A 27,995-nucleotide genomic window follows, 5' to 3' on the forward strand; every position below is an offset into this window, starting at 1 on the left:
GTATAAAACTTCTTATGCTTGCCTTAATTAGTGTAATTAACATATAACCCCCTGCAATGAACAAAAAAACTAAAACAAAATTCAATGTTATGTTTTAATGTTATGTAAAGCTATTATGTCTAATATGTTGGTCTTTCAAAAGTAATAAAGTAGTGAAATATTTAAAAAAGTTTGAACATATATTTTTTTGGGACCATTACCTGTTAGAGAAAAGGAACACCGTTGCACTCAATATTGACAGAATAATTAGCAAGGCTTGTTGTGATTTTTTTGAATAATTATTATTTTGGAAAATTAAACGGATAAAATTGACCCGGGAACTCCATTGCTGTTCCTGACAAATGAACCTAACAGGAGGGTTAAGGCAGTAGCTTTCCATTGACCATGATTTAGGGTGAATTAAGTGTCAAATTTCATAGTTTAACTATGCATGGCTTATTTTCTTGTATGGAGGAAAAAAAAATATTTACTATTACAGACATGGACAGATTGTTTGGCTATTTTGTCCCCCATGAAAAAAGCTTTAAAAAAAAAAAGTCCCAGTCACCTTTAATTCTTTCTACATACAGTCATGGCCAAAATGTTGACACCACCAAAATATTTCCAGAAATTTCTCCCAAAAAATTATTGCAGTTACATGTTTTGTTACACATGTTTCTTTCCTGTGTGTGTATGGGGGGGGGGGGGGGACAGGGAAAAAAACAACTGATATAATTTAACACAAAACTCAAAAAATAGGCAGAACAAACTTATTGCCATCCTCAACCTTCGGTCACACACACTAAATAACTGAAATCAATCCCTTCCTATAACCATCAACAAGCTTCTTACACCTCTCAACTGGATTCTGAATCCCTCTACTTTTACAAACTGCTCCAGGTCTCTTGATATTTGAAGGGTGCCTTCAACCAACAGCTATTTTAGGATCTTAAAGGATCTTTCATGATTTAGATCTGGACTCATTGCTGGACACATCAGAACTCTCCAGTTCTTTGTTTCCATCTATTTCAGGGAGCTGTTTGAATTATGTTTTGGGGTCACTGTCCTTTGGTAATTTTCAGATTTCATGATGCCTTGCACACAGTCTATGCACCCAGTGCCAGAGGCAGCAAAACAACCCCAAAACATCTTTGAATCTCCATCACATTAGACTGTAGGTACTGTGTTCTTTCCTTTCAAGACCGTGTTCGAGAAAATGTAGAATGATGCGCTTTACAAAAAAGTTCCGTCTTGGTCTCCTCTGTGCACAAACACATTTTCCCAGAAGGATTTTGTCTTACTGATGTACGTTCTGCAGTTGAGATTTTTATGTATCTGTGTCAGCAGTGGGACACTCCTTTAAATCATTTAAATATTGACAGACTGACAGTTTATGTTGACATTGATGCACCCTGAGCATGCAGGACAGCTTGAATTTCTTTGGAATTTGATTGGGGCTGCTTATCCACCATCTGGACTACCCTGAATTGCAGCGTTAAATTGATTTTTTCTTCCTTCCAGGGATTTTAGCCACTGTGCCATAAGTTGTAGAACTTAATAAGGTTGCACACCGAAACATAGCATGATTGTGTTGTGAACCATGAACAAAGCAGCATCAAGATCGCTGGAGATGGACCTTGAGATTGTTAATATTCTTCCACAACTGTGTGGGTGTATGTGTGTGTGTGTGTGTGTGTGTGTGTGTGAGTTCACTTCATGGATGGATGGGTTAAAGGCAGAAGTCAAATTCCACCCGTGATTCCAGCATAAGCATGGTCACAATGCTTGTCTTGTCTCCTTTTTCTCTCAAAACAACCTCAGTTGCTTGTGACTGAATGGATGAAGGGCTGGACAATATGGACAAAACATATAAATATAAAGTATTCCTTACTTTTCAACACATTATAATTCCAATATAAAAAGACAACAAACTCCCATTACCAAAAAATGGAAGCATATGATATTTTGCACTTTCCGCTGGGCTTAAATTCAGTGAACTGACAGCAACACTCTGTAATGAACGTCAGTCAGTCAGTGACAGATGCTGCAAATAATGAATTAAACAATTTTCCTTTAAACCCTGAAATCAAACATTTCAAATCACTTTAATTCATATTAAAATCACACAACTCACATTTTATAACAGCTGTTAATAATGCTCACATTAAAGTAAAACAAGGAGGCCATGAACTGTGAAATAAATATCTATTTATTATTCTCATTATCATAATTATTAGCAACACTATACAAAGTGCCAGCCATCAACAGGCAAATTTCATGATGTCGTCCAGCAAACCCTCCAATCAGCTGTGCTCTCATAGCAGGGCACATAACCTCACTGGGCCATTCAAACGCCAATCATGCATAAAATCTTGAGTTAAAAAAGGAGGAAAAAAAATAAAAAATATATTTATAAAAAAAATATGCGTAGCACTGATATACAGATTTGATATAAACAGGCTTATTGGTCACAAACCAAATTGAATTATAAACATGGCTTTCTCGTACCATAGACAAAGCAGACAAACAAGAAATAATTCTGTACCAGATAAGTGTACTCTGTCCAAAAGTTCTTTTTTTTGTTTTGTTTTTTTTGTGTATTTTGTGTCTTTTTTTTTCCATTTATATATTTTTATTTTTCAATAGTACAGTCCTAAAGCACAAAGGCCCTGGGTGCAGTTACCTTTCCGCAGGCAGCACTCATTCAACACTCATTCAGAAAAAGGCCTTACACTCATACACTCCCATTCCCCCCCCAACACATACATACACACACACACACACACACACACTCACACAAAGTGCATTCAGGAGTGGCAGCAGTGGCACAATACACCTCATTGGAAAGCCCAGCCTGTTAGTAGAACTGTTGCGGAGCTTTAACAGCATTTGAAGACCAGATCCCTGCTTCAATACCATTCTTAACAAGCTCCCGCAAACTTAATATGTTACAGAAGTAGCCAATTGCAACAGAAGGGCAAGAGGGGACAGTTCAAGTTGAATGCACCTCTCTTTGGCTAGGGCCCAACCGTATTTCTTATTTGTACTCTTACTCCTTAGAACTGAGATAGAGAGTGAAGTGGATGAAATCCTCCCCCTTAAAAAAAAGAAACATAAAAAAAGAAGAAAACCCTTCAAAAACCTGACACGCTGCCAAAATAAATAAATAAAAAAAAGAATACTGCATTATCAGCAGCTATTAGCGGTGCTCTGTAAGCAACCAGTCTGTTGTAATGCAGAGGAGCAGTAAAGCTCAGCAACCTGCTGCTGGACTTCAGTTACATTTGGGGCATCACAAAGGGGGGTGAGATGCAACAATGTATTATTGTTTATTATCACCCACATCTAATTCTTTGGTGATACAGAGATAAAATTAGATATTTACTAGATTGTTGTTTTTTTGTTTCACTTTAACACTTCACCCTATCCCTCTGTTCCAACAAGAATCGGTATGAATCGGTAGGTATGAATACGAAAACAAAAAGGTAGGACTAAAATGGTAGGAACAAAGGGTGAAATAGGATTGGGCCATAGACATCCTTTGTTTTATTTTATTTATCTTTCATTTTAGCTATGCAGACAAGCACAAAACAAAAAATTAATGGCTTTGTCTGACCGTAGGCTTTTCTTTAGAACTGTGGTATTACAGCTTTATTCTTCTTGTTGAAGCTGTGTAGCTTTTAGCTTACTAACAACGAGATCAAGCGAGCAGAATACAGCACAGAAACAGTATGTACAATAAATAGAAGCAGCTGCAGTAAAAAATCGATCTTTTTAAAAAAAAAAAAAAAAAAAAAAAGTAAAAATTTGTTTACTGCTTTGGCTCATTCACAGTGTTGTCCAACACATTTTATGGCCAAAAGTTGAGTTTTGGGCAAGTCCTGCTGCTGAAGGTGGCACTTGTTTTGGACGAGGTCTTGTTAAAACTGGTATTGAAGCAGCCAGCGCTTGTTAGAAAGCCTTGAAGTTGGACTAATTCAGCCCTACAGGTTTCTAAACACCTCAACTAAATTTCAGCAGGAGACTCCAGACATGACAATGTAAGAATACAGGCAAAATGCACACATGGCGCCACCTAGTGGTGATGTTTAGGCATTACATTCCTCTGCAGGGCTTGGCAATTCCTACCACACCTGGTCGGAGGACAGCTTGTCATTTTTTTTGTTGTGTGAATACAGACAAATGCAAACATACACCCCACTCATACAAACACACAAACACGCACACACACACACACACACACACACACACACACATACATACATACACACACGCACACAACATTCATTGGCAAAGTATTAAAATCAGTGTACAAATTATGTTCTCAAAAATGTGCAAAAAGTTTAACATCGAAAGGACAGACAACTGTATGTACGTTATAAACGCCTATACTCGCTGTGGAGCAAGTCTGTACACCGAGTACACCAACACACCAAATAATGCTATTTATCTCTCCTTTCAGATCAAGCTCAAAGAAAACAGGAAAAAAGTGAAGTTCTGGCTTGAGAACTGGCACTTATACTGTTGCTAACAACGAGAGTATGTTCGAAATCGGTTCCGCTGGTCAACTTTCATCCATTTGAATAATAAAAAAAACAGTATCTGCGATATCTGATGAGACGGCAAGAAAAGTCAACTGCAAATATATAGAACTCAACCTGTTGTGCCAGCAGACTGAATGCAATGTAGCATAGCATATAATAGCGAAGGAAGTGGAAAGGTCCAAAAACAAAAGTGCTCTGGGTTGGCAAACAGTCTGCAGGAAAACTGTATTTCTTGAACCAGCTGCTTCTATTACTAGATCTCTGAAGTCATGCATCATTATTTAGTTACTGAAATGTCCATTTTTAGTAAGTATATGATTCAAATTGGCTTGTGGAGCAAGCAATAAAAAACAAAACTGTCTGCAGTAAAACATTTTATCAAAAGCAACGTTTAGGCAACGTTTCTGTAAGAATCCATCACTGTCCAAGTTAAATGGAAAAAGATTTAAAGACATTAAGAACATAAGATAACAATAATAGTAATAATAATACAAAATAATTACCATTTCCAAAGCCTCCATCATAACCAATTTTTGAAACATTAAAAGGCTGTATAAATAATATATGGAGACATGACAAAATATAGCGAATAAGATAAATAGACATTTCAAATCACCCTGTGGAAATCAAAAAGATTCCAGTAATACTTTTGCTAAATATATGCAACTCCAACCTCCCCCACTCTTATACTCTGAATTTTATGGTTAATAAAAAAGCCAAAATATAGGTGGTTGGCGCTTTTGGTATTTTGATTAGTCTCAGTGTTTTATTTAGGTGTTAGTTTTAATGCAGCAAATTTCTAATTTTGACTTGTAAACCACAGAAGAAAATCGTGTATGGAAAAAAGATACCAAGTTCACAGCATTGTTTTTTACCACAGTGTATATTAGTCATGAATTTTAAAAATGGAATTAAATTGAATAATTTACATTATTTTTAAATTTTATTTAATTATTTGATTGAATTATTTAATTTAATGGAATTTTTGTTACTTGTTATAATTTACTAAAATGAACAAAACAGACCACATAATGTCAGCATGATTTCAGAGATCCATTGTTGGCCTACTAAGAGCTTTAATGACAGATTCTGTCAGCAGGAGTAAACAGAACGGTTCCTCAGCACCTACAGTACAAAAGCTGTAAACATTTTTTGGAGTGTACCTTTTCAATGATCAGAGTGTGCAGGGAGCCGTTCTAGTGCCACATACACTCAGAAACCTGCAGCTGCAGTGCTAACTTCCTACAGCAGGGACATTTTCAATGTGTATTCCTTTTAAATGTCAATGTTTCTGTACCATGATGTGCAGTACCACCCTTAAATAATTAATTAGCAGAAAATATAACAGCCTTTTAGCATTTTCATACTAATTGCTTAAAAAAAAAAATTTTTTGTAGAGATTCTAGAGCTGGCATGAACAATTCAAATACTGGAGTATTTGCTCCTTACATTGGTGTTCATTTTCTCCATTTAGTATTTGTAACCTTTGCCTTTTAAGCCACAAAACATATATATGTAGGTGTAGTAAAACATGATAAAAAGTAATTTCCTTTGTTAAATAGCACACCTCCGCTTTCCTACAGATTTCTGAGATCCAGTAATTTTGTGCTTTTCGCCCAGCACTCTGTACAATGGCCGCCATTTATGTTATATTATGTTAAAGAACATCATGTAAAGTATTTCAACATGAAGGCACGTATTTGCAACATGCAACAGCCTCCTGAATCATTACTACATCTCTGCTGAGTTGTGATTATTATAGGTGTTTTAAAACACCTCCCTCAGTGTAAATAAATGCAGAGTCTATGTATATATGTCTATGTCATTATCAGTACAGTGATGGCGGCTCCCGGAGCAGAGGCCAGCATTATAGGAAGTAAACAGTGGTTTTTAACAAACTTCTTGTGCACTTTTAAAGTTATTAATGCCTCGTTTTAAATGTCAGGGCTCTCCGGATTCTACCAAGGAGGTGTGGGGCTACTTTGAGCCTGAATAACGGTGGAAAAAGCTATTTATCGGGAAAAAATATGCCAGAAGCGGCCGTTGTACAGAGTGCTGGGCAAAAAGCACAAAATTTCTGGATCTCAGAAAGCTGCGGGAGAGCGGAGGTGGGCTATTCAACAAAGTACTCTTTATCATGTTTTACTACATCAAAAGTCCATTTAATTGTATTTCTACATCAACTAGAAAGATTAATATGCTTAATATGATCACAGATGATTTCAGTTAATTTGCATAATCACTGTATGCATTATAAGTATGCCACTGCCACTATACTGGACTGTGATCAAAAGGGAAGGGAAAAACTATATTTAATGTGAAATTTCCAATTCAACAAATATCAAATCTTAAAAACGCCAGCTCTAGAAACTCTTACACAGTGCAAATGTTATAAATATGCACAACTGTTGCTCTGAAACCAAATTTACTAAATTTAATAAAACATTTAGAAAATTATCAGACTTTCTTTGCAAAAGTTTGCAGTCATTTCTGTTTAACCAGTTTAAATAAAATGAGTACACAAGAGTGATAGCAGACATTGGCGCCAAGTGCAGTCCCTCGTGCTACGTACCGTTTTTTACACAACCATTCAAATTCAGCACCACTCTGTCTCAAAGCAGGAGTGCGAACATAAACAGCTTTATCCTTTAAAATCATACTAACTGCACTTCGTACTGACAGTCCAGACCTGCAACCAGGCAAGCTACAGCATTTGAGCCTACAGTGCACAGTGTTCACCTCTTAATTAAAGGAATATTCCAGAGTTGTTAAGATAATCTGTATTAACCAGAGGAGTACGCAATATTGACAAAAACAATCTCAATCCTTGCTGTAAATAAATAATATTTTTTATTACTTAAAAATGCCTTGTAAAAGTCTTCTAGTCTGCACTTCTCCAAGGATAATCATTGCTTACTAAATATATTAATGGAAACAATATATTTAACCTTTATAAAACCAGATTTCTAAGCAAATACCTACAGAGACTCATGATTCTGTTATTATATTGATAATTACAGCATCACTTATAACTGCTCATAATTAGCTTGAAGAGAAACAGAAAAAACAGCTGGAATATTCCTTTAAAAAGATACACTATACACATTTAATTCCTGAAGAAACTACAGTTCTCAGCAATCAGAGAGAGAAGTACTCGGGTATTCAAAGTTGCCAATTAAAGATAAGGCTCTTACAGAAAAGTCTCTGACTTTGATTACAAAGTAGCAAGCAGAAAGAACGTTCTGAAGATGGGAAATCGTACCGTGAGGATAGAGTAGAGTGTAAAGCAGACTTTGCAGTTTTTTTTTCTGTCTCTGTACCATCACATTTTCAGTCTAGCAGAATAGGCCTGTCACAATAAATACACTATCAACTTGTATTTATGCATGTAGTCTTTGTTTAAATATAACTCTTCTAATATTTTATTTTTATTATTATTTTTATTTATTTTAGTGCAGTCAAATGAATAAGTTAATTTCGATTAATTAGAAAAATGTAGAGCCGATAAGGTTACCTTTAATTCAGCCGAGGTAGATCTCCCTTAATTACAGACAGGTGCTGCTCATGAGGGAAAAGTTACCAGCACTATTTGAGTACAGCTCTCGCCACGAAGAGAGAGACGGTGTCTGTAAGCTGTAAGAGTCAGCAAGAAAGACTTGTGAGTTGGAGCACGGGGGGTTAAAATCTGATGTGTTATGCATCCAAAATAAAAGGTGGTTGAATTATAAAACTATTTTAAAGTTATACATTTATTCATTGATTTATTGCTATTCTAAATTAATTTGAATTGCACAATTTAGAATCATAGCAAAAAGTGAAATGCCATACATTTAGATACATTTATTACGGAACATTTAATTAATTTGATTTTTTAAAAATAGCTTAACAGTACTATTTAATTTTTTTAGGACATCCAAGAAATCTATTCCAAATGTTCATTTGTTTGTCCAACAAAAGCCAGTATATTTTAAAAAATGTGAATTTGACAAATTTTGTTGATGGTCAATTATACATAGAATTAAAATGGTAAATTCAAAAAATTGCACAGTGTTATATACAATATTGTTATATATAATTGTGATCTCAACATGGTATGTATGTGTCTAAAATAATAGGATGTGTAATTATAAATCTATGACAGTTATTAATTTATTGATTCACTGCTATGCTATTTAAACTTACTTGAAATTTTCATAGCAAAAAAGTGATATGCAATTAATTTAGATTAACTAATCACAGAATATGTAATTAATTAAATTTGTTTAATAGATTAACAGCACTATTGCATTTATTTTATTATTCAATAAATACATTGCAAATGTTTAATTGAACAGTTTAAATATTCCTAATTATTAAAAGCTCATCGCTCTTTAAAAGTGTGCAACTGCGTTATTATAATAATACTAGGAATAGCCAATATAATTTACCATTTATATCAAATATACAATAGCATTTGTGACAGGCCTATTGCAAACTATTGCAGCTAAAAGCATACATCTTCGGTCTTCGTACATGTGTGTGTATGTGTCAGGTGACTTGGTCTGTGTGTGTGTGCGTGTGGATGTGTGTGTTGAACAGTGTTAAGAAGAGCACAAGGCGGTGAGGAAAAGAAGTACCTATCTGAAGGCATTGTGAGATACTGAGGTTTACTTTTAACCGTTACATACTGTCAAGTACTGTTGAGCATTAATGAACAACACTGTTCATTTTCAACACTGAAAACCATGGATTTCTTCTTCATATGTTACGGCACTGTCAAAAATAATAAGATAAAATAAAAACATAGTGCTAGAGAGTTTTGTTTTTGCTCCAAAACATGGCCCTTTGAAGTTTATACAGGTTGTAGTATACAGTTTTAGGTTCCTTGAGTTTTTTTTTTTTTTGTCACTTTAGAACTATAGAGGATTCCTTTAAAAGTGGTTTGAGTAATCTTTCATAAAAGGATCCTTGAAGCACTTTAAGCTTTCTTGAAGGTTTCTCAAAGCATCTTAAAGGGTTTCTCTTTAGTTTCAAACTAAAGAACCCCTAAAAGTTAATCAAAGAACATTCTTTCAACAGTGTAGGTGCGTTGGAACCTACATGGCCATTCGGTTACGCATTCAATCAATAATTCTATTTGCAGTTTAAAAGTGTAAAAATGAGACCCTTCTTTGAACTACTGTCTAGGCACCAACCCCAGTGTGTGTATCCTGGGCTTCAAGCTTTGGTGAACGTCTCGATATAGAACCTGTTTCGGAGTGGACCTCAGTTCAGATTGAAGACTACGGCACTGTTTCAAAGAAAGGCAAAGGAGCTGACCTGGGGTCAGCTTCATACTGAGGGAGGGGCACTGGGTAACGAGAGAAGGCAGAAGTTTGAGCATAGATGCTGTAGTTTTTTTTTTAACAAAACAAGCGCTTTAGCTGTGCTGTGGTGGCACAAACTGTTACAAAAAAAAAAAGAAAAAGAAGAAGAAGCAAAAAGAATGATGAAGCTTCTACTAGAATTCTTAGAATCTACTAATCTAAAAGGCACACCATTAAAAAAACGGATTGCGGACTGTTGGCAGAAAAAGAAAAGAAGCACAACCCTGCTAAAGGGTTCAACAGCACAACATGGTGGCACTCTCCGGTAGAGAAGGGTGGACAGAGAGATAAAGAGAGAGAGAGAGATAGATTGAGGAAAAAAAGGGAGGTACAGCAAACTAATGTTTGTACAGCATAGTGAGTGACATATTCTACAGTGTAGTCCTTCAGGAAAGTTTGTGTTTGTGTGTGTGTGTGTGTATGTTTTGTACACAAACTGTGCAAGAAAATGAGAACTTAGAAGAGTCAAGTGGGATGGGTTGGTCTGGTGTCATCATAATCATCATCATCATCATTATTATCTCCTTACTTTGTTTCCCTCTACTTTTTCCATTTTCCTCTTTAGCAGCTTGACGGCATACCGGACGTGTTCTGGGGATGCTGACGGTACATTCTGGGTCGAGTCTGGACCAGACAGCCTCTCGGATTCATCCAGCGAGTCGATAACTCCACTAGACTCCCCAGAGTGAAGGCTCCCACTCCACAATTGCAGATAACATTAAAAACTCAAGACGAACAACAAAACAAACAAACAAACAAATTGTTACCTACCGAGATAAAGTCTACAGGGGTACGTTACTTACCCCTGAGTGAAATTAAGGTGCAAACGTTTTCATAGGGATTCAAGCTGCTCCCCAACTGCAGTCCTCCACCAATAAGAGGAAAAAAAATGTAATCCCTCTTTCCTGCTAGGCCACGCCCACATCCTGTCTGGTCCAACGGGGCGTTCTCCACAGCAGGCTGGGGGGAGTCTACGAAAGGGCAGAGCCTACAGACAATTTCTGATCGGTCAGTGATTGAGGGGAGGGTGGGTTAGTGAACGAAAATGTGCCGTAATAATTCCTCAGCAGCGGGCCTCTGTTTTGTTTCCACAAAAATGCGTTTGAGGAAGTCGCGGCAGTGGTCAGATACGTGAGCCGGGAGAGCAGGGTTGGTGGGCTGTGTGGCGATTTTGAAGATGGCCGCCATGGCCTCGAATTCTGCCCAGGGAGGTCGCAGAGTTAGCATTTCTACCACGGTGCAGCCAACACTCCTGTAACCAAAAGAGCAGGATTAGCATTTACCAAACAAGAGGAATTCATATTACATGCATACAACATTGTTTCACAAAGCATTTCTGTCCTGTACACTTGCAGATTGTATCTTATCTCATGTATGTACTGCTATTCAAAAGTATGTAATAGCCTCACAATGCTGATGGCAAACCAGCAAACTGAGATTTAAACCAGTAATAATAAGATCATAATAGCAGCCCCTTAGTCCACCAGACAGTTTAAATGTCCGCTACCTACACTCCTTTTGGGCTCAATTACGAACCATCATGGTGCGGAGGTCATGGCTCGGTTCATGAAAGCACACACAGAATACATGGTACAGCCTATAGGAGAGTTGTGGAACCAATGAAAGAAACCCGGAAAGTGTTATTAACAACTCGCTACTGACTTAGCCTGCTCTGACTGGAAGCTGGAACACACAGGCAGAGAGCACACAGAAACGTAATGCTGTTCTTAATAAAGTCCACAATCAGGCTCATTGTTTGTTTGTTTTAATAGGATCCGAAAGATGGAGCCTCTCATGATGCAGTAGTAGAGAACCCTGGTTTTAGGCATTTTCCACCAACAGTACCGAACATATACCGAACCGTGGGGTTTACGTATACTGAGGTGTGAACCGATCCGTGAATTTTCTGTACTGGCAAACCATATTATTGTAAATACTAAGAACATGCTGAACTTTTTAGAAAGCTTTCTTAAATATAGCTTAGTTTTAAACTGGCACTGGCAAAATGCCCCTTTAAATGAACCAAAAATAAACACTTTTATATACAAGCTTGTTTTTTTGGCTTGTTTCTGGATGCACTTAAACCCCAAAAGAGGAATTTAAGTGAAATGAATATAAAGGTAAACAAAGTTTTGATCCATAATTTTTATTAGGGAAAATTAAAAATCGATTAAAATTGACGATCTAATTTTTTTGTGATTTTTTTTTTTTTTTTTTAGGCCATATCGCCCAGCTCTACAATGAACAAACCCTTTTCCTTTGCATTTGCCAATCTGTTGTGTTCAAAACAATCACGCATGGCTAGGGGGAGGAACCAGAGGAACAGCAGCACAACAGGGATCATTTACTCTTAGCCTGTAAAGGGAGCCTCGTAAGAAAACAAACCAAGGATTGCCTAACGTGCCTTTAAATAAAACAGTGTGGTGTTTAGTTTATAAGTCACAACTGTACAGGTAACATAACCTATATTTGAGTGTATAATGCAACAAAAGCACAGGTTTAGGGTTTTTACCAGATATCGGCCTTTCTTCCATAGCCTTCTCCACTGATCACCTCTGGGCTCATCCAGTATGGCGTTCCTGTCACTGACTTTATCCCCGTCCCCGACAGACAGATGGTTTGTAGCCGACGACTTGCCCCAAAATCGCCTAGCTTTACATTCCCAGCTGAGTCCCTCAGGATGTTAGCACCTTAAAAAAAAAATATGTCAAAAGTCCTATTGTACCCACACCTTGCCTCTGATAAAGGACAATGTAATTTGTATTGACTCACCTTTGATGTCTCTGTGTACAATCATGTTACTGTGGAGGTAACATACTCCTTCCAGGATCTGCCGAGTGTATTTGCGTGTAACGTTTTCTGTCAGCGCACCATATGATTTCAGCTGGTCTTTAATCGAGCCCTGAGGACACACGGACACACAGACAAATCTTATGAGTCTCCGATGCACATCCACGAGAAAAGAACAAAACATATCAAGCCCATTCACTAATATGCTCACACCCAGAGGCAATTTAGCATAGCCAATTTATGCAAACAATGGATCAAAAACACAGCCCCATGCCCTTGATGCCATGCAGCATGTCATACAGAGGACCAAAGATTATACTTTCTGTAACTCGTAACATGATCAGGATGTATAATCAGATATTAAGGAAACATGCTGACTTTAAGCTCTTGTCAGCAGAGCTTCAGTCAGTATTTTCTTATATGAACTGTGCAGCAGGTCACTGAAATCTGTGTGGGATGAAGTCTCTGAATCAGCCTACTTCCATTCCGCCAGCTGAACACAAACAGTACGCTGCAGCCATGGAAACAAAAGAACGTTTTTTTTTTTTTTCATGTAATCACTGAGCTTCAGTAAGGTTGCTAACCATGTCTAAGAGATTAAGCACCACTACTACCGTAGTACAGATTGGCATTTTGAGCGCGTATATATATACGAACGTCTACACATTCCTATATATTGTGTCAGTCTGGCAACCTGAGTGAGCTTGGCATCCGAGGAGGAGCAGGTGGGGAGATAACTTTCTACAGTGTTTGGAAATTGGACCCCTGTAGTCATTTCACATGCTCACTCTTTATTACTGATTGTTCCTTTAATGTTTTAAAATGTCATAACCATCAGTGTTGAGTATGTTAACTATCAATGATGGGTTAAATCGTTGGTTTAAAGGAGCACTATGGATTATATTTTCTGCAGTATCATCAGATATTAAGGAAACATGTTAAGTTTAAGCACTGGCAGCTCATGTCAGCAGAGCTTCAGCCAGCATGTTCTTATTTTAACTGTATGGCACGTCACAGTGATCTGTGACTGCCCACCGCAATTTCCCCAGTGCCATTTCCACAACCTGGCCTGGCAGTTATATAACACAACACGCAAGCAGTGTGCTGATGCCACGGAAACGGGTGAGCTGGCTTGTTTTCTCCAAAACACATAATCGCTGAGCTTTGCTAACCATAGCTTGTTTATTTAATGGATATATAGTTACGGACAGTTTAAAGTAATGTACACTCTAGATAGTATTTGAGATTCCAAAGGGTGTACTTTCAGAGCAGTGGCTTTTTTGGGATAATGGACTGGGGTGCATTAATCTAACGAAGTTATTTAAAATCCACAAGTTCCATTATAATGCAAACAATAACAGCATTGCAAATCTATTCGTTCAGGGATAACTAGTCACTGCGCGACATTGTGTGTCAATCTGGCAACCTGCATGAGCTTTGCGTCTGGGGGGAAGCAGATGGGGCAGTCAACTTTCTCCAGTGTTTGTGTAAACTGGCGACAGCAGTCCAATTTTCACTCATTGTAATTAGTACTGATTGTACCTTTAAATCTCTTGGAAAAACTGACATTGAGTAACTTTGTTGTATTGTGATGTATATTGTGATATTAAAACAAATATATTAACCAGATTTTACAAAACACCTATGATTGAACATATCTAGACAATAATAAGGTACTCTGTACTTCCAAAACTGGAATAAAATTAATTATGTTGGACAGATATTGCCTACATTTCCTTCGGGATAGATAAATAAAGTCTGTCTGTCTGTCTGTGACGTTTTTTGGGAAAGGCACACACTACAACGACAATGCTGAAAATTCTCAATGTAACATTTCAGGTAACATTTCACTAACAACAGATTTGTGGTCTAGGTACAATTACAGTACAGAAATTAGACTTTTGGTGGTTTTCAGAAGGTTTCCATCTAAAAGGAGTTTAATCATAAATATGTGTAATAACAGCATCATATTTGACTAAAAATTAATTCCACAAATGGAAATGAAATAGCACACATTACCCCAGGCATGTACTCCATGAAAATTGATAGAGTTCTTTCGTGTGTGTCGCGCAGGCAACCGTAGTACTGGACTATGCGCTCATGGAAAAGATTCTTCAGGAGCTGAATCTCACACTCTAATGCACTCACCTCCTAAAAACATAAACAAACACAAATATACAAATACAGACATACACAAAACAAACTAAATATACAAGAGACATTTTTCTAAATGAGAAGACTGAAATCTGAATAGGATGAAACAGCTTACAGTTTACACAGCGAGTGGAAAAGGGTTGAGTATATTCAATCAGTGACTGGTCTCTCTTTGCTTAGAGCATTTCTGGGATTTCATCAGTGATTTGAACAATACCTTTTAAATGGTAATTTGACTTCGTTTCTATGTTTAACAAATTCAGGGGTGGGCTTATAGGACTGAAAATAATTGCCCAGCGGCATTACAAAGATGGATGCCAATGGAACAGTCCTTCGAATAAGGGCTTTGACTATACACAGAATGCCGTAATGAACAACAAGAAACATACATGATGTACATACATTTAAATACACAGCTCTGGAAAAAATAAAAGACCACTTAAAAATGAGTTTCTTTGATCTTGCCAAATTGAAAACCTCTGGAATATAATCAAAAGGAAGATTAACGATCACAAGCCATCAAACCAAGCTGAACTGCTTGAATTTTTGTACCAGGAGTGGCATAAAGTTATCCAAAAGCAGAGAACATGCCAAAATGCATGAAAACAGGTTTTTCCACCAAATACTGATTTCTGAATATAATGTAAATATATTTTATTATTAGAGGTCTGAAATGTCCGTAGTTTATAGAATAAAACAACAATATTGATTTTGCTCAAACATCTTCCTATGAATAGCAAAATCAGAGAAACTGATTGAGAAACTGAAGTGGTCTCATTGTTTTCCAGAGCTATATGTGTGGAATACAAATACATACTTGGCCTCCTTCATATTATTATCCAAAAAATAAAGACCAGAGCGCATGCTTTTCTAAGTAGGACTCACCTTGCTAGTCTCTGGGCTGTCTGGATCGAACTGGACCTGTTTGACAGCAAGTTCTCGTCCAGTGTCGGCGTCATAACACAGGAAGACTCGGCCAAAGGCTCCCTGTCCCAACAGCTTCCCCAAACGCCAGTTAGTGGGCGCACGAGGTGCTACACATACAGAAACACACACAGAGGCAAACAGTTTTTTTTGTATATTAGTATAGTATATCACATTAGGTTTAGATACACCCTGGAGTGATAACTGTATTCACCTTGAGTAGATATGTAAAGAGCAATCTGCTAAATAAGAGTTACGGCTGATATTTCTCTAATTATTCTATCAGAGCATATTTGCGAGCTAAAGATTCTTGTTTAGTTCTTGTTTAACACCATAGTAAGGCAATAAAAAAAAAAACAGGTCAATAAAAGCAGAACCAATTTTTCATTCATTCATCATGCTACATTATGATGTTAAATAACAGGGTGGTAAACATGGTTGTAAAACTCCATCTGCATCACAAGCTTACTATTTATATATCAAATGAGAACCTAAAAATACTATAATAATTATTATTAGCTCCTGAGCTTACAGCGGCTGGGTGGGCTGATGTCCATGACTGAAAGGGTGGGATTAGTATTTGGATTTGGCTCAATGTCGCTGCCACGGCGTCGGCGGCCCGGCTCCTCCAGCTCAGGGGTGAAGATGCTGCTTCCACTGCTGGTGCTCAGGCTCTGGTCAGTTGGGCTGAAACTCACTGGGGAGCGGAAACCATGGCCCTGTGTCCGCCGCGCTCGTGGAAACGTCTTCCGCCCTGAAAGATTAAAACACAATCATAGAAACGGTTGGGTTCTTTACAGAACAGAGCATTACACTGATTAATCTGTCTGAAATACAATAGTGCAATATGATTCAAAGAACTGTACTTCATCCCCGCTAAGCAATTATGATTTACTGATTAAATGATGATGAAATTATTAATTGATTGGAAGATTATGAACAATACACTGATTGAGGATTAATTGAATAGGTGATGATTTACTGATTGATTATTAAAGGATGATTCATTAACTGAAAGGTCAAAAATGGATAATAGATAATTCATCGATAGATAGATAAATAAATTGACTGATGAATTCATAATCCACAGTTCACTAAAATATGTATGATTTAATTATTTATTGATTGATTTATTAATGAATCATTTTATTGACAGATAATGAAAAAACGATTAATGTATGAGTCCCTGATTAAAAGGTGGATAATTCTTTGAATGATTTAAGGAAAACTAATTTATTGATGATGATTCAATGACTAATAAAAATCACTGAAATATTTATGATTCACTGCTTAAAAGATGTTGAATGATTCAATGACTAATACACGAAAGATACAATAATCCATGCATTGTTGGGAGAATTAATTAACTGATGAATAATTCACTGATTGAACAATTTAGATGTTTTGTTGATAATTTACAGATAATTAATATACTGACTAACAGAAGGACAATTAACTGTCTTATTAAAAAAAAATCCATCACTGTATCTTTGTCCGCCTGGCCACCAGCAACATCTACTAGCCTGAATGCTTGACCAACTAAGCTAAAATAATTAAGGCAACAGCTCCTCACCATCGCTGTAGTCCTGCTGACAGAAGGAAATGTGGTATCTCCGGGGATATGTTCCACCTTTCCCTGACTTCTCAAACACTGGAATATCACACTCTGAAAAAGATAGAACGATTTTGAAAGTAATGTTCGAGAAGATATTCAATACAATATATAACTGTGTCATCAATGTACATCAAAAGTGCTGTAACACATCTTACCAGCGAACTCCTGATGATTGTCTGGGTAACTCTGAGCTCGGGGCATGCGGGATTTAGGATAGCTATCACTGTAAAAGAGGGGTTAAGAGAGGTCAAAGATCATTCATGAGCACTAAGGGTGGTCAATTTGAAGAAAAAAAATTATATAAAATAATATAATATTTAAAATATATACTTAACATATATTAGCTAATTTTGTTTATGGGCAATATACTGTTTCAAAAATATATAAACAATTAATTCAAAAATATATATACTGTAATTTTTATAAAAATGTATGCCAATGATAAAATAGCATATTACCATATTTTTCGCACTAAAAGGCGCACCGGATTATAAGACGCAATAACAAAACCTGCAAAGCTTAGCTAAGTAACAAAACTGTAATTCTATAGAAAAAAACACACATCTTAGACGAGATGACAAGTTTAATGAGCACTGGATGTTAACCTACAAAGACAAAACTGTTTACTTGTGTGAATAAAGCATAAGTCAATAAAGGCTTTACTGCTCCTTAATAATGAATGTAATGCGCACTGTAATGCGCACTGACGATTTTTGGGGAAATTTAAAGATTTTAAGTGCACCTCATAGTGTGAAAGATACGGTAATGTTTCCACGTATACTTTAAGATCGGTGAACTTTTAATTATGGGGAGGGAAAAAAAAGTTAACAAAATTGACATATCGGCTCTTTACAATAAATCGTTTTTCCCTTTAGATAAAACCACAGTGGGCAATATTACTGTCAGCAAAAAGTACTGCGGTAATGACCATTCAATATGCTGCACGAATAAAGTAATTACTGTAGTAGGTTTAGGCTACATTGCGCAGCAAAATTCCAATGACACTTTTGAAAAAAAATGTCCCACCTACAGATATAATAGAAAACTTTACAGAATGTCACATGAATGAACCAATACCAATGCTTTAAAATTACTTATATTCTCATGCTGCACACTACAGTTATGCACATGTACAACTGAAGACCTGTATGCGTGTGTTTGTGTGTGTGTAGTTCGAGATTACCTGTCTAGTGGACTATCCAGAGAAGGACAGCTGCCTGATGCTGAATTCTCAGGGCTGCTCATGGACAGGGGGTCCAGCATCTACATGAGAAAAACCATAACAGTATTATTAATCCAAAGCTAGGATCTTAAATCAAGGAACTTTTGGTTTTTGCAGGAGCTGTAGCTTTAGCGGAGCTTAGTTGTCACTAAACCGTTTTTAGAGATACATTAGAAATGCCTAAAATATGCTGCATAAGAGCCTCAAAAAATGAGACAAAATTAGTTTTTATCCCCATTTGTGACATTTATGATGCCATAAATTTCACAAATGGGGATAAAAACTCTGTTTTCATCACTTGACAAACATTATTTATAGTGGAGAAAACTAATCCTAACAAATGGATCAAGAAAATGAAATAGTTTTGATTTAAAAGGCAATATGTTTCATGTGGCTGTTGATTGAAAAGTTATGTTCAAGTACTTTTAGAACATTTAGGAGTTAAGATCATACCCAATAATAACACAAACATGCCTGACATGAAATAGTCTAAGAGAGACATGTTATAGTTTAAGAGAGTACGACCAGGGGGAAATGTACTATAATTTATCTCATCCAAAGAGAGCAGGAATTAAACTTGCAGGAATGTAGATCAGTGATCACCAAGAGAATTCAATCTTCCATAAAACACAAGGCATGTGTACCTGGTCCATGCTTTCTGGTATAAACTCTCCCTCGCTGTTGATGCTGGTGAAGGAACCGTTTCTGGCAACTTGCTGCAGGGCATCAGGGATGTAGCCTGGAGGAGGTGAACTGCGGTCGGTGGACTGAGAGCCTGCAGAGACACAGGGCAATCAGAGAGCAGCCTGTATGCAGTTTAACTCAATCTCACCTAATCAATCCAGCACATTAAAAAGAAACCCTACTCACACTGAAAAATGGGTTGTGTATGCCCACACATTTATCTTAATTTAATATTCTTTCATTCATTCATTCATCCATTCAAATTTAAAGCTGGCTTAGAGAAAACAACATTAGCAGTTTATATCAACTTTATACTGACTTTCTAAATCATGATAAATATATATATTATATATATATATATATATATATATATATATCTTACTCAAAGCTAAATATATAGCTTTATATAAGTCTAGTCCATCACAGGTTTATATAGGGTCACAGTGACTAGTATCCATTCAAGAGAAAGTAAAATAATCAAATCAAACTATTCAAGAACAAAAAAGGCTAAAAGGCTTTTGAGTAAAGATGTCTCAAATTATTTTTGCTCCAGAATCCGAGTCTGATTTGATTTTGAGTATCTGTCGATACAAAATACTGATCCGATACTTTGGCAATGGACAATGAAATAATAAGGAAGTCATGCTAGTTGTAACTTAAAGATTTTTTTTTAATATATATATATTTTTAGTTATTATTGAAATAACTTAAAAGCACATGCGACCATGAACACACTCACCACAGATGAATTTAAGTGAAACGAGGGACTGGGTTTCAGTGCTGGTGTGAGCGCATTATGGTCATTCTCAATGTACACATACAGCAGTCTAAAGTGAACTCGTGGAGTAACAACATAACTTGTCCCCCAATTCCATTTCTTTGAAAATTACGTGATTGGCACAGATTTCCAATCATGCGATCGGATCGGGGACATCCCTACTTTTGAGATAATAAATTTAGTTTAGTTTCACATTATGTTTAAGTCACGTCTTATTCTTCAAACCTACTGGTTGGTTGCAAAACAAAAAGCAATTTATTGCCTGTTGTCTGATTAGTTCATGTAAACATTTTGATCTTATTACAAACTGACATTCTGCTGTAATTCAACTGTGAAGTTAAGAGCATTTAGACCCGCTCAACTTCTCCACTAAACTGAGATCTTCAGACACTTTACTACTAAAGTTACCCTTCCCAGGTACTGACCTATAATGGCTAACATGTTGTTACTGTCTGTGTTGTCCAGATTGTCACGAGTAGGCAGAAGATCCATGCTGGAGACTGAGTTCTGACAGAAAAAAAGAAGCAGATGTGAGTTCAACATAGAGATCATACTGTGATGAATTTTCTTATTGTACCTACAATACACTTTTTTAAAGCAGACCAAGGACACCATTATAACACTGACCCAACTGTATTTTTTTTTTAAAGAGTGTAACTGGTCCATTTTAACTAGATGAAGAACAGGACAATCTAAATAAAAATGTATTTTAGTACCAAAAAAAAAAAAAAAACACACACTGACTACTTAATTGTGTTCTCCAGTGAGCACACGTGCAGTGCATCATAATGAGTAAACATCTAAAGCTCAGTATTCTGAAGTAGATTGAGAATCCTCAAATTGTACTTTTCGTCTCTTTTAAATGGAAAGGTATGGAAGGTCAGTAGGTCAGTGGTTGGAATCTCTTCCTGAGTCTATGGCCATGGAAAAATTAACATATGTGTGAATTAGATACGTGTTGTAACTTTGCATTACGTTATGTGTTTGAATGATATGTTTGGTTAAAAATGCATCAATAAAAAAAAATATTCAAAAAAAGAAAAAAATGAACTTTTCGACAGGTTAGATGATTTTACAAGCATTCAAAAACAAGCTTTAGCCCACAGTTCAGACTGACCTGGGAAGAAGCTGGCAACACCAGCAGAATTTTCAGACTCTTCATGTGGACAGAACGATCCAGCAGCTCCACGGCTTTATCCAGATCATCCTGAGTGCTCAGAGGAATCACCAGCTACAGAGACAAAAGCGAAAATAAAAATGGTCTGTGATTTAAATGTGCTTACATCTTACAATAAACTTCTGATTAAATTAAAATATGTTATTCAGCATTTTTTGTAGTGAACTGATTATAAACGCTGTTTTAAATGTGTTTATTCTTTGTTTTTGTTTTTTACTGTTTAGAAGAGAAGTGGACAGGTTGGTTGGTTTTTGGGGTCTTATTGCCACTTCAGCATAAAATATATTTTACATCAAATATAAATATATTTGGCTACATATTTATTAAATTAGGTGTTTGAGGTTAAGATGCGATACGAACTTTAAGATCTTTCCGGGTGGGTTTTTTTTTCCCAAAGAGGTCTTTTATGTTCTTTTCTTGGTAGTAAGATTGTCTCATAAGGTTATAGTCAGGACAGTCGATGCGGATGTGTTTCATCGTTAGCGGGATGTTGCACGGTTGACAAGATGGTATTTCATCATTCGTTATTAAGTGTCTATGTGTTAGATTTAGTGACCTATGCGGCACCTTGCGTAGCTCGTCTAATTTGATCTTGAGTTGTGCTTGTAGATTGTCCGTTTTAACAATGGCTGAGAACTGGACAAACGTTCTAATTTCGGTACCTCATTATTGGTGTAGTGCAGGTCCATGGCCTGCCCAAACGCCACTTTAGCTTTGGTGCTGAGATCATCTAGCCTGAGGGGCCGAGGAAACTGCAGAATCCTAAAGAAGCAAAATGACATTGAATTAGAAAATATATACAAAACACATATATTGAATAACACCTAATTCATTTACACAACATACACATTTGTTAAAAAGGAAAAGAAAATTAATTAAAATAAAATAATAAATAAATTAGGGATGAACTGAATAAATAGGAACCAAAATGTTTAGCCAGATCAGCAAAAAAAAAAAAAAAAAAGCATATACAATTGCAGTGTTTAGTCTAATGTTAGGCTTTCTTGCAGTAGCAGCAGCACTTTACTGTTTCAAAGACAAAAGACAACAGGGCCATCTGGAGGCTAAAGGTTAAAAGACCATTAGATTATATTTTCTTTAGTAAATCATAACATTATCAGGATGTTTCAGCAGATTTTAAGAAAAAATGTTGAATTTAAGCACTAGCAGCTCTCGACAGCGGAGCTTCATATGTGATAGCTTCATACGGTTCATATGTGAACTGTGTGGTACATCACAGTAATCTGTGTGGATTTTAGCCTCCGCCCCCCACACTTCCCACTAGGGGTATACCATATCATATCATACGCAATAATATCGCCAACAATTTTGAATATTGTGAACAGTATTATACCCTGAAATATTGTACCATATCATCGACCCCTAATTATCACATTAAGAGTACTACTTTTTGCTGTTTTTAGCAAAATAACACTGTAAGAACACTGTTCTCATTTCCCATTATATATCTACTAGAGACAGATTATATCTGTCCAGTATAATTTATTTTACTTTAATCCTGGATATATGGAGATATATGGAGTGCATTATTAGTATCATGACATTCTAGACCATTGACTTTTGTCAAAAATCTGATAAAATTCTTCTTCCAATATCTCAATTAGGGGTGTGCAGTATGTATGCAATAACAATATATATATTTTTATTTAGTTGCAGTAATGTATTCTTGAAATCAGTTCAGTGTTTTTTTATATTGCCAAGAGTATCGTTTTCGCCAAAATACCATGAAATATCGTGATCGTATCCCACCCCTACTTCCCACAGTCCCATTTCCACACCTTAAGCTGCCTGGTATAGAACAACAGCATGCAAACAATGTGCTGCAGTCATGGAAATAGGGGAATTGTCTATTTTTCTCCTAAACAGCTAATCACCGAGCTTCAGTAAGGTTTGCCAACCAAGCTAACAGAGTCATATAAAATCAGTTAGTTCATAATGTGCAATCAATAAAAACATTGAAGTGTAATATATATATATATATATATATATATATTCACGAAGAGGTAGAACACGTCATCGCTTGCCAGTGTGTGTCAATCTGGGAAACACCATAAGCTTCGTGTCTGGTGAGGGCTGGGTGCGCAAAAAGCTCTCTCCAGTGTTTTGAAATTGGACTGCTGTAGCCATTTCACAAGCTTGTTCTCATTTAATACATTAGTAGACTGTTCCTTTAAACAAAGGAAATTCAGTCTGTCATGAACTTAGATGCTGCTGTGTCTGCATCCATTGTTTTATATTAAAAGTCCTCTGCAGGGGTTTGTGATTGCATGGGCCACCACTAAAGAATACGTTCTAAATGTTTCATTTTGTACAGTTAGAGGCGAAAACAATCATATCAGTGCATTACAGGAAATAATAATTTTCCAGCATTTCAGGAATGTCTCTCCAGGCTTCAAAAACTTTATGAATTCATTGCATGTCCCGCAGTCAGATTCCTTTCTATTACAAATTAATCTAAGTAACAGTCATGCTTTTAAAAGTTGAAACCATTACCTCTTCTCTCCCCTGTACTCGAACTTTACTCGAACATCGTTCTGCAAGAAAGAAAGTGAGATTAACACGGTCCAAAACTTAGCATTACATCAACTGATGATTGTCACTGTGGACCCTAAATGACAATATTGTTTAAAGGCATGGAAACAAAAGCTTTATTCTGATACTTCTATACCTGTCTTTAATCATTTTTCCTAAACTAAATAGGAAACACATTCAATCATATGAAAAGCTGAAAGATTTCAAAGAAAAACTCAAAATGACCTGACCTGCATGTTTCATTGTTGCACAGTTACAGTTCATTTTTCATAATTAAAGAATAAAATTAACCAAAAAAAATTAAATAATTAAAATTAACCAAAAAAAGCACATACTATACAGCACATACAAGTTTTGCAGTGCCTTGCCGTAAAATTAACTAGATCTCTTATTTCTTTGATATTCCTTTAATAAAATCCATATTTTCTGTGTTTCAGCCCATTTGTGAAGCATAATTATATGAATGAATCTGAAACTTTTCTCCAGAAGTATGTTAGTGGCTCTCCAATGATGGCAATTATGTTTGGAAAATGACAACCATACAGAAAGAGCCAATAGTTTTTTTGAATGTCAGATAATGAACAGAAATGGTGTACGTAAAATGCACAGAAAAAAAATCTGTATTTGGCTGTATATATAAACACACATTTCCTGCCTGTATCTGAACAACCACAACAGTTGGGAAATCATTTGAGGCCAGGTTCCTAAAAACAACATACATCCTCCTATTATACATTAATCCTCGGATAACTGCAAAAAAAGTTTTAGGAGGTCATCGTGAAGCTTATTATTATACCTTTCAGAAGCAGAGATTAAATAAACAAATAACTAAACTTATAAGTTTTCTAACACTTCAGCGCACTGCATCAGCACTGTGTAAAATTGTTGCTTTTCGATACTGAATTTAATGGCTTTTAAATTTCCAAACAACCAATCTACAAGCAAAAGCCCTAGTTAAAGCTGGCAAAATTGTAAAATGTAACTTGACTTTTCACCACAACTTTTCCTGTTCTAACATCTGCAAAAACTAACGTGACACAAAAAAAAGCAAACGATGATCCGCATTATGCTAAAAGCTAACACTAGCCAACGCAATAGCCTTTTACCATCTCTTCCAGTTACCTGTGTCCACTCGCTCATAAACAGACAAGATGTCCTCAGCTAAACCAAGTAAAGGTACATTTCAGCTTATTATTTACTGGTAAAAACAAAAAGCCAACAGCACCACTAGCCCGCAAAACAAAATAAATAATTACAGTGTTGTTGTTACTGTGTAAAAACTATGCTACACTACAGAAGATCTGTAAGCTTTCACAATGCCACAAACCAGTAGTAAAATCTGTGTTATTTTTGTTTTTAAAGCCACCTGTAACCATCAGCTTTTAATTCTGATGTTAAATACCAGGGTGGTAAATAAGCTGGTAAGACCAAATCTGAACATTATGCACCCCAATAAAGTCACATGATTACCATCTGTACATGAAAAAAAAATTAGCCTAGACATGTGTTTAGACATTCAGCATTTCTAATGTAGCAACATAATTGTAACATCTGTATTATGTCGATGTCCTGCAGTCTTATACCCAGAATCTATATAGAAGTACAATGTACAATAGGGCTGGGCAATATATTGTCAATATCAATACACTTAAAATAATTTCCCACAAGCAATTTATTTCCAATTAAAATCTTACATGGGTGGTGTCTGGTGAAATCGAATAGTTTCAGGAGAAATGACAGACAATGAGCGGACATCATTATCCCATAAAACTGAGTAACAACAGCATTGTCATTATTTCTGTGCTAAAAATATACTACACTACAGAAGATTTGTGGGCCATCACAATGCCATAAACCAGCCAATAAAAGCTTTTTTTGCAAATGGCTCTGTTATTATTGATAGTCTGATGTAAAATAATAGGGTGGAAAACAAGCTGGTAGGACCACATCTAAACATTATGCACCCAGCCAAAGCCGCAGGCTTACCATTTGTGCATAAAAAAAACCACCTACAAATACTCTATGTGCATTTTCCAGCATTTTTACTACCAATAAATGTTTGTCCAATCATCCAGTGCAGTCTTCTAAATAAGTGAAATACTGAGATAAATATTTAGATATTTACTATTTAAATACATCATACATTTTATTTATGGTGTTACAAATAAATGTGGATACTTTAACATTTCACTTTTAGATTTCATCATATCATATCTCGTCATTTCCCTGCAACATGTTGAGATAAGAGTTTTTTTAGTCATATCGCCCAACCCTTATTTACAAGTTTACATGAGTCAATGTTGGAGGATCAGACTAAGATATCAGACCTGGTTCTTGGGAGACGAAGCCTTGGGTTTGCCCAGGTCAGACAGAGACATGGCTGGCCGGCTAGAGCGATGCAGCTCAACCAAGTCCTGCATGATCGAGTTTAGAACCTCTTGCTCGTCTGTCAGGACATATGGGTTTAAAACAGGTTTAAAACATGGACCATGTATAAGAATTTATAAAACCTTTGTACATCTTTTATCAGGAGACATAGGTTACATACCCATGATAACTGCTCACAGTCGGCCCCAGGAGTTCAGGATAGAGGATATCTCCCATTAAATGGGTTCCTTTCTCCTGTACATAGATATCACAACTATTTTGAGTGGGTGTCATTCATGTAGGCATTTCCTTTACATACAAACAACAATTGACAAAATACCATCTAACATCATAATCGTAATAATAAAATAATACTGTTACACAAACTGCATTTAAAAGTACAATAGTAAAGTAAATCACACATCGATCTCAGATATCATCACATTGGGGGGAAACTGGTGCTACTGGCGGGTCTGTCAGCTGTCAAAATCTGCTCTACCAATGATAGCTGGCTAGCTAGCTAGCTAACCTAGCAAGCTTGTTAGCTAGCTATAGTTTACTGTTTCAACATACAACAAACACAGTGTGTGTAGGCAGTGTGTGCGCTCACATAGCTAACCACTTATCTTCATTAGATAACGAGGCCACAAGATTCCTGATAACAATGGAAATAGTGTTTTACAAGCGGTCAAAATGGGGCTTATCAAAAAACATCTTCAGCAGTTGGAGGATGATGATGAAGAGAGCTAGCTAGCACGTCCGCTTTGCTTATAAGCTAACTAGCTAAACATTACTGCGGGTGAAAAACCAGCTGTTTTGGATATTTGTCTTTAACATAATAAAGACTGAAGCATTTTACATAGTATTTAATGGGACATATGCACACGACAATACAGGGGCCAACATGACATTATCTCGTTATTAGATAGGTTAGCTAAGTTAGCTAGCTAACAACAAGATTAGCTCGCTACACTGAAGGCGCGCTAGCCATACTGTCTATCTAGCTAGCTAGCTAATTAGCTGTTAGTTAGCTTAGTTAGCTAGACAGTCTGCTAGGTACCTTCCAAACTATTTAATTAGATAATAGAGCTGGCTAACCTTGTACGTTATAGTTATATTAAGACCAAGGAGAGACAGCTAACTAACTATCCAATTTGTGCAAATATAGCTAGCTAGGTTAGCTAACTATCTCACATTTAGAGCTAGAATGCCAGCACACAAACCTTCGTTCACTTCGCTGCTATTTTATATATGCTAACTTTTAGCTACTTGGCTAGCTAGCTAACATAAGCAGTGTCTGACAGGAGAATTTATTGCTAATAGACATCGACTGACAGCTAAAAGCCTTCAGAATCTAATAACTAGGATAAATAATCAATAACAGCAGAAAATAAGAGCTATTTGTCCTATTTCTCACCTGGGTGGTTCGTGTATCTTCACTTCCTCATCCGAAGGCCTTGGGAAGTGGGGGCCCTGCCCGACTTTAAGAACCTCCAAACCCGGCTTAAGAAGTTGTAAAGTCCGCATACAACTGCAACTTCAGTCCGAGGCCCCAGAGCACTAGCTCAGCTCCGCTAACCGCCGCCACTGCCGCCGCTGTCGATGCGCTACAGGCCGAGCGATTAATCACCGAACTCGCTTCACATTCAGGCCAAAAGCGTCGTATCCGCGAGGCCGTGCCGCAAATACAGACACACAGATAACCGTTTAACGGCGTGGTTTTGTTCATATGTAGAAACCGCAGGTATCAAACACGGCTCGACTGAAGACTAATCCCGGAGCGCCGCTCTCTCCCCCCCGCGCCGAGCCGCCGATGGACCAGTCCGATCCGCTACACACGATCAGCCTGTCAGAGAGACCTGC

The 27,995-nt window shown here is 36.7% G+C and overlaps 1 protein-coding gene across 1 annotated transcript; it reads right to left on the minus strand.

Annotated features, from left to right (window-relative positions):
* Positions 1–2,167: 2,167 nt before the first annotated feature.
* On the minus strand, positions 2,168–27,983 carry map3k2 (mitogen-activated protein kinase kinase kinase 2). Its single transcript, XM_007248882.4, has 17 exons — positions 27,550–27,983; positions 26,314–26,387; positions 26,093–26,211; positions 23,727–23,767; positions 21,875–21,974; positions 21,153–21,266; positions 20,461–20,542; positions 19,218–19,348; positions 18,535–18,614; positions 17,507–17,574; positions 17,310–17,402; positions 16,269–16,490; positions 15,698–15,846; positions 14,678–14,809; positions 12,641–12,770; positions 12,381–12,558; positions 2,168–11,120 (listed from the first exon to the last, which is right to left on the minus strand). The coding sequence occupies exons 2-17, from the start codon at positions 26,315–26,317 to the stop codon at positions 10,901–10,903; spliced, it is 1,863 nt and encodes a 620-aa protein (XP_007248944.2). The 5' UTR covers positions 26,318–26,387; positions 27,550–27,983; the 3' UTR covers positions 2,168–10,900.
* Between the last annotated feature and the right edge of the window lie 12 nt (positions 27,984–27,995).

This window comes from Astyanax mexicanus, chromosome 5 (genome assembly GCF_023375975.1).
Source record: "Astyanax mexicanus isolate ESR-SI-001 chromosome 5, AstMex3_surface, whole genome shotgun sequence".
NCBI lineage: Eukaryota > Metazoa > Chordata > Actinopteri > Characiformes > Acestrorhamphidae > Astyanax > Astyanax mexicanus.